The 8,117-nt window shown below is 37.9% G+C and overlaps 1 protein-coding gene across 1 annotated transcript; it reads right to left on the bottom strand.

Moving 5' to 3' along the window:
• Nucleotides 1–1,143: 1,143 nt before the first annotated feature.
• On the bottom strand, nucleotides 1,144–7,534 carry LOC143846497 (uncharacterized protein At2g34160-like). The gene is made up of 5 exons (XM_077354937.1): nucleotides 7,281–7,534; nucleotides 6,761–6,809; nucleotides 1,925–1,987; nucleotides 1,782–1,846; nucleotides 1,144–1,527 (listed from the first exon to the last, which is right to left on the bottom strand). The coding sequence occupies exons 1-5, from the start codon at nucleotides 7,407–7,409 to the stop codon at nucleotides 1,435–1,437; spliced, it is 399 nt and encodes a 132-aa protein (XP_077211052.1). The 5' UTR covers nucleotides 7,410–7,534; the 3' UTR covers nucleotides 1,144–1,434.
• Nucleotides 7,535–8,117: the final 583 nt, after the last annotated feature.

Here is an 8,117-nt window from a genome sequence, read left to right as displayed (position 1 = left end):
TGCTAAACTGTTAAATTTAACTCTCGCGGTCTATTTTGAATGGACCTGTAAAGAACATTTTGCATGTTACTGTGACGGAACTTGCATAAGTATTCATTTTTTTTTCTGAGCCCCGTGTGTGAAACAGGGTGTGTTCTTCAACGCTCACATTCCTATTTTTTTAGACCAGGCGAAAGGGGATGAGAATCTGGTTGAGTCACCGCACCTCTCACAGAATTAGTCCCATGCCACCACCAATTAGGGGAGTAACTAGGGTCGGTCGGGTCAGGTCAGGTTGAGTTCGTTGAGTTCAGGCTGGTTCGGGTCAACCCTAGTGAAACCCGACATTTTTTATAATTTTATGTTTTTTTGTAAGCTTAAAAGCTCGGATTGGGTCAGGCTGAAATTTAATATTGAATAGAATATTAGTTACGGGTTTGGTAACAGATTTCAACCGAAATTTTGAAATTTCAAGGTCCGAAACCGGTACCGAAACTGAAATTTTAAACCTTGGTCCTGACAGCGTTTCTTGGATTTTAAGTGAGAAATTCATGTTTTAAAAACCTTCCCTGCATCCTGAGATTTCTAAAACCTGGAAACATTGGAGGATCTGCTATTCTCTTGCTAACAGAAAGAAGGGCGAGAAGTCAAAAACGACGGCTGGTCCGCTTCTTTTCTTGTCTCTTAGCTACAATTTCGAAAAAATCCCGGATTCTAAAATCCACGCATCCAAACAGCCCCGTAGTGTTGAAGAACACCATTCTCGATTTCTTCATTGCTGAAAAAGCTTAAAGAACATAATGCATTCCCCGATTCAACCAAAGCACACACATACTATAGGAAACATTTTTATTGTGTTTCCAGCAGTATTTCGAAGCTTGGGACTCAAAACAAAATTCCTACAGTAGTAAAAGAGAGCTCTCTCTGGCAAATCATTGTAGCGGTCAATTTAAAGTTCCGGCAAAAAGGACTTTCAAAAAAATCGATTTTAAAGCCAAGAAATCAAGCAAATGAATTCCAAAGAGTCAATTTTACAGTCTACATTCAACGACAAAAATACATATAATTAGATAGCTAGAATCAGTGGATCAAATTGGGTATCTAAGGTAAGACCAGTAAATCGGACAGTCTAGATCTGTCAACGATTAAGCCCTAGAATTAGAATGAAATAACAGGGAGGATGCCTCATTATATTACACAAGTTTCACACTAAATACCATCTAAAAATCTCATGAAATCATTGGTAAAACAAGAAGCAAAAAACACATTACAAAATCGAAATTTGAATAACGCACCACTATCCTACACATTCTACTAGTACCACACCTACTGAACTCTTTCACCACAATAAAGCTCAATCTCCACAAACAAGGATAATCACTGAGTGCATTACCAGTCGGCCCAGCCCGTAAAAAAACAAAAAAAGCAAATGCGGAAGTTCACCTTTCCTCAGCTTTAGTCCTCTCTTTCTGCGGCCATTTCCCTCTCTTCTGCCGCAGCAGCCATCAACTCGTCAAAGTTCTCCGTCTTTCCCAGCAATATCTCAATCTATAGAGAAGAACCACGGATGTTACCTCTCAAAGGTGACCAAGACACGAAAGCATTCATGCATTGGGAGAAAATAATAGAGAAACTGCATTCTTGGAGTGGTTTGACGATCTTCCGCCTTGAGATATATTGTTTTTCTATTTGTTTCCTCTATTTTTATTTGCTTCTTTGTAATTGGACCATCTCGGTTCCGTTCTAATCTAATATATTGTGCCATTTCAAAAAAAAAAAAAAACTGCATTCTTCAAACCTACCTTGGCTTTTTGGATAGGCCGTCCTCTCGATTCATCTTTCATATCAACTGTTGATGTCATGATCTCTGTATATCATAATTCACAAGAAAATTAGAATTTGATATTTGACTGAAGTTAGTAAGAACCAAGTGGCGGAATCTCACTCTTCTCAACAGCTAGTCCATTGTTCTTCAGTATTTCTGCGATTGTAACAACGGTGGCAATGGCTGCAAAATAAACAACATGATAAAGATTTATGAGCATTGCTAACAATTTTTATTTTTTTTATTTTGAATGGCGCATTGACTGCGATTTATATCACAGATTTGAAAGGATGGTTTCTAAGAGCATATTCCCCGGTAGACTAAGCTAGCAGAACCCTGTGCTAACCATATTCAGAAATGGACATAAATAGATTCTCCGCACGTTAATATATTTTCTATTTCTTACATTGGCTAAAAATTGTAATATAAATGCCAAAAAAGGCAAATACAAACAGCAGGATCCTACATGTGATAAGACGGTTTGGAGAATCTAATCCACACAGCGATATGCACTAAGGCCCATCCACAAAGCCCATCTAATCCAAGAATGAAGTACAGGCTATGTAGAATCCAACACAAATCAACAAAAAAAAAGGTTCTTAAATTGATCATTTCTTTTCAGTTTTCCTTTATGGGCGACCACACCCATATGGATGTATTTCCTTTCGTCATTTAATAAATTCTTGATCATTTTTCAGAAACAAAAATATCAAGTCATATAATCAAACAGAACTCATTCAAATGATAAGAAATATATATATATATATATATATATATATATATATATATATATATATATAGAGAGAGAGAGAGAGAGAGAGAGGAAAGTGAAGCTACACCGCCGGCTTAAAATACAATGGGCCCACATTGTTTTGGTGATCCAAAGAATTCATTTGATTGGCCCTCACATAGATAGGGTGTCCACCAAAAATCAGCTCCATAGGATCATCCCAACCCTACGATTTGTGGAAGCAAAAATGCACGTGTAAAAACCTTCACAAATTTGTCCATTTTTGCCTCCACAGTTTGAAGGGTTGGGATGATCCTATGGAGCTGATTTTTGGTGGACACCCTATCTATGTGAGGGCCAATCAAATGAATGGTTTGGATCACCAAAACAATGTGGGCCCATTGTTTAGGGTTTTAGGTTTATGGGGGGGGGGATATAGTAGCAAATATTAGTTGTAGAAGAGCTATGTTTAAGGTTTTAGGTTTATGGAAAGGGGATATAGCAGTAAATATTAGTTATAGATGAGCTAAAAGAAGAGTTTATAATAAAAGAAGACAATAATAAAAGAGGTAAGCACAATATTCAATAATAAAACTGAATGTCACACTTGACACAGTACAAAAGCATGTCCACACGCCCACATTAAGTCTAACACTTCCAGCAATAGCGTTAAAAGTGTCCAAAGGGTGTTGACACATGTGGACACGCGTGTCGTGTTGGACACGGCAAGACACATGCGTCGGCAATAAATTCGAAGTGTCGGCTAAATCACACACACACACAAAGTGCGCTCGAGTGCAAAAAATCATGTGGGCCCATATTTTTTGGGTGATCCAAAGCATTCATTTGGGAGGCCCTTCCATAGATAGGGTGTGTACCAAAAATTCTTAACCCAGCCAAAAGTGGAGGGAAAAATGGACAGACATCGTTTGTCCACAAATGTGCCGATTTTTTCCCTCCACTCACTCTTGGATGGGTTAGGATGATCCTATGGATCTGATTTTTTGTGGACACCGATCCATAAAAAAAAAGTTGACCTCAAATGGATATAGTTGTCACTCCTCTAAATCCATCTTCAATCTATCAATATGTACTTAAATTGTGTGTTTTATACTTGATTCAAGTAAATGGGGGTCGGATTTGGTCAAATGACCTTTACTCACACGGTCCCACCTTTACTCAAAAAGAAAATAAGCGACAATAAGAAATGGTGAAAATGAGAAGAATAAGACTTTGGGTTCGTATTGGTAACCAGATACAGACATTGTGGAGATAGATATAAGAAATAGCTTTCTCCAAAATCTACACTGATGGGGATACGAGTATCCCATAAGACACGATATGCACAAAGAAAATACGATAGAACTTAATTATATTAAACTTAGATATATAAAATGGGATTTGGTAGGCAATTTTGTGGAAAGCCATTTCGTGGCTAACTTGTGCATGGGAAAACAACCACCTCAGATGAATTAAATGAACAAGACAATCTACTGAAAAGTGAGATTCATCTGAGGTGGCTGTTCTCCTATGCAAAAGTCAGCTGCGAAATAGCTTTCCACGAAGTTGCCTAGCAAATCTCATATAAAATAGGATATACAACACTCACATATTCAAAATTGTAATTGCAAATACATGACTAACAAAAGAAACATGATAGTCAATTTGAAGGGAGTGACATGATTGAAACCATGATTGAAACACGACAATTATTTTTGACCAACAAAAGTATCCATGAAGTATTAAATGTGTATCGATGTCATATTGTGTCTGGAAAGATATGTACGATACGTTGGCCATACATAGGTGTTCATATAAAGTGAAGCCCCCCTCCTACTTTTAAGGAGGGAGCGGGCGACCGTCTACCAACGAATAAATTTCTCCTCATGGGATATTTTCTCCATACTTAACCTTCCTACATTTTAGGAGACATGTCTCTCTCTCTCTCTCTCTCTCTCTCTCTCTCTCTCTCTCTCTCTCTCTCTCTCTCTCTCTCTCTCTCTCTCTCTCTCTCTCTCTCAAAAGTCAGAACAATTACTTCTATTTAAACCATTCACCATTCTTTCCCTCTACAAAAGAATAACTTCCACCCCACTGTATTATTTCCATCAAAAAGATGCCACATTCAACTTCAGAGATCCACTAGAAAGAATTTGTCTTCTTCTCCGAGTTATAGCGATCGCTTCTCCAAGTTATAACGATTGAGAAAAGGACGGGGAAAATCTCCTACATTCTTGAGGACAATGAGATCATTCCTTTGATGCTGGAAGGGTCTTCTCTCCAAGTGCTAGTGTAATGAGGGAAGGAGGGAGGTTCTCTCAGATTTTTAGTCTAAGCAACTTGGAGAAGAATTCTCCAAATTTTAGTGCAACCTCTCTCCCTCCCTCCACCATTATTCAACCATTTTCTTAAACATCACAAAAAAGGAAAACCATCATCATGAATGCAAGTATGAATGTCCATATATATATATATATATATATATATAGAGAGAGAGAGAGAGAGAGAGAAAACTGTTGGTGCGCTTAAGCTCACCATTTTTTGGGTGCGCTTAAGTTGTTATAACGCCTCCCATTCGTTTAAATGTTTGGGTCCCGCTTAAGCGCACCAATGGGAGGCGTTATAACAACTTAAGCGCTCCAAAAAAATGGTGCGCTTAAGCTCACCAACAGTTTTCTCAGATATATATGTATGTGTGTGTGTGTGTGTGCATGTCCATATGTGTGTATATGTCTCTATGTTAGTATGTCTCTGCATATACATATATGCTCCCCCCCCCCGGGGCCAACCCAACAAAACCCCAACCCCAAAAAAACACTAGGGAATTTCCTATATGCCCAGTGAGTCTTGTATGGTCAAAGGAAAGCAACCTCGTACTTTCTATGACCACAAGCAAGGCCCAAATATTCCTCCAAAACTATTAATTTTGTTTCTTTGCCCTTGCATACCGGCAGAGTGCCCATGGAAACTTTGGCCAAAACACTTGTTTTGCATGCGAAAAGGCAAACTTTAACATACAAAATTCATCCTCTAATCAGGCACTCTGGAAGCTAGAGAACAAACAGATTTGCTTCCTCTAGAAATTTGATAGATCTAGCTCCTGATTTTAACTTCTCCTACTTGTCGTACACCATTTTGTGTCCCACAGCAACACATGACTGTGTCCAAATAAAAAAGCATTTAACCAATAACAAATAGTTATTGAGTTATCCATCCTTATCATAGTGGAATAGCCACATTACAATGAGCAATTGCATGGCTGACAAAAACTCACTGACAAGATAATAGACATAGCTGACAAGATAATGGACATGGATGACAAAACTCGCACATGGAATGGGGAAAAGAAATGGGTTACAAAATATGTTAATCGGTCAAAAGGAGAAAGATGTCACTGGTAACCCACAAAACAAGAATTTAACGAATACTAGTCAACAATGTCAATATAAATAGGATTTAATCTAATTAAAGCAGAGATCTCACAGGACTGCAGAGAAATTAGAACGGTTGGTGTAGGAATGTTTTTTTTTTTTGTTTTTTTTTAAGTGGTTGGTGTAGAAATGTTCTACATGAATGACAAACAATCACAAGCTTTGTATGATTGTTTGTCTCTCACTCTATTTTTTCAATGGTTCTTGATTTTCTAATCATCACTCAGCCAAAAAATAAAATAAATAAAAAATAACATGTTAGACTGAATAAGGAAAGGACCCCAACTTTCTTTATTTTAAATACAAATTCAAAATATAAACCTGGAGAAACATGTGTTCCACCATCAAGCTCGGGCCTACCCAAAAAACAAAGCAGCAATCATCAATTATCAGAGCTTGCTTAATAACGCAATTTAAAAAAATTCTTCCCATCATCAAGCTCGGGCTTCCAGAAGCAGATAATAGCAGAAATAAAATTTCTGAAACCCTTCAGCACGACAGTAAAGGTCGAAGGACAAATGAAAATGCATGGATTATAAGCAGCTCAAAAATTCATGGCCTTTGAGAGTATAAAACTATAACAATTAGATTGCACCTGTTTCGTATAAACAACTGGAAGCATAAAACTAACTACACAGAAAGAAAAATAGCTAGATGGAGATTAAGAGGTAACATAAACAAGTTGCACAGAAGCAACTAAACTTATATAAATTGGTCTTGAAAAATAAAAGAAACTTCATGAGAAACTATAAATGTGCAAAAGAAAGAATGAAAGATCAGATAATTGAAAAATACCCATTCCTAGTGCAGAAAGCTCCACTTCATTATGTTGTTGCATGTACCTCTGCAAAGATGATCAAACACCGGTAAAATGAAAATGATGTACATATGACAAGACATAAATTGAACCAACCCTATTCAATTATTATTGAAAGGGACCTTCAATTTATATTGATGTCCCTCTAAATTAATCATAATCATATTATTTCCTTCAAAATTGAGTAAAGAAAAAAAAAATTCGATGAAAAAATGTTCTTCTTGCAATCTAAACAGGACCTAAGCGTTCTCAATCCTTCTTCCAAGAAATAAACGTTTCCGGGTAGAAACTCTGAAACCCTAAAGCAAAAAACAAACAAACAAACAAAAAAAGGACAAAAATATATATCTAGAACAGGAAGGAACAATAATCAAATCAAAGAAAGTAATAAATCGAGGGGTTTGATTGGAAACCATAAAAAAAAAAACCCTAAACGACGTAGATTTTTTTTTGGTGGTGAGAGAAAGATAGTGAAGAAAAGGATTAGGGTTTACAGACCTTGGCAAGATTGACGTAGAAAAAGAGGGGTTTCTTGGTGTTGGAGACCTGAATCCGGTTCTTCTTGTGCCCATCGGCGATGTTGATGTTGATGTTGATGTTATTCACACTCTCCGTAATCTCTTCCATTGCAGAGAGAAAGAAAACCCTAACCCTAGCGCTATCGGAAAAAAACCCTAAACAGGAGGGAAAAAGAATAACAGATAAGAAGATAGAGGAGGAAGAAAAACAAATCTAATCTCCTTGTTTCTGAAGTCGGCTTAAATAGCGGGAAGCTCCTTATACCTAATTCCCGAACGGAAACTGAACTTTTCACTCAAGTGTAGGATTATGCACCCCCTTGTAACATGATTTGACGTCATCAGTGGGGTGCATAATCCTACGGTGGGTTCTCGAACAGATAAAAGCCAACCTGTGCCTCTAAACCGCCGATCCGAACCCAACCCCACCCGACCCAGCTCCCACGCAGATGAAGGCAAACGAGGCCCAACCCGAACCCAACCCGACCCGACCCGATTTCCCAATTCTGGTTGGATCGACCCAATTATGGTGATATCTTTCCCTTTAGGTTCTAAAGTTCTAAATAAACAAAATAGAAGAATGGTAAAAAAAAAATCTTTTATAAAAATGCTGGGTTTTGATGTGGGTCCGGCCAACCTGACACCTCAACCCGTACCTAACCTGACCTTGACCTGACTTGGGTTCAACTACCTCAACCCGAACCCGACCTAACTCGACTCAAGCACAGCCTGACCCGTGATTTTTTCGGGTTGAACCCAGCCGAGTTGCACCCCTATATAAAAATGAGAAGGGAAATTATATCAGCACAACTATGTT

This window comes from Tasmannia lanceolata, unplaced genomic scaffold (genome assembly GCF_043159265.1).
Source record: "Tasmannia lanceolata isolate RefF3 unplaced genomic scaffold, GAP_Taslan_0.1 ptg000015l, whole genome shotgun sequence".
Taxonomy (NCBI): Eukaryota; Viridiplantae; Streptophyta; class Magnoliopsida; order Canellales; family Winteraceae; genus Tasmannia; species Tasmannia lanceolata.
This window is presented reverse-complemented; position numbering and strand designations above follow the sequence as displayed.

What these genes read in the sequence shown, in the direction of transcription:
- LOC143846497 (XM_077354937.1), bottom strand. Translation starts at nt 7,409, where the DNA reads ATGGAAGAGATTACGGAGAGTGTGAATAACATCAACATCAACATCAAC. An exon ending in TCTACGTCAATCTTGCCAAG is followed by an intron (nt 6,810 to 7,280) that starts GTCTGTAAACCC and finishes TCATCTTTGCAG; the next exon opens with AGGTACATGCAACAACATAA. An exon ending in GCTTTCTGCACTAGGAATGG is followed by an intron (nt 1,988 to 6,760) that starts GTATTTTTCAAT and finishes TTTATTTTGCAG; the next exon opens with CCATTGCCACCGTTGTTACA.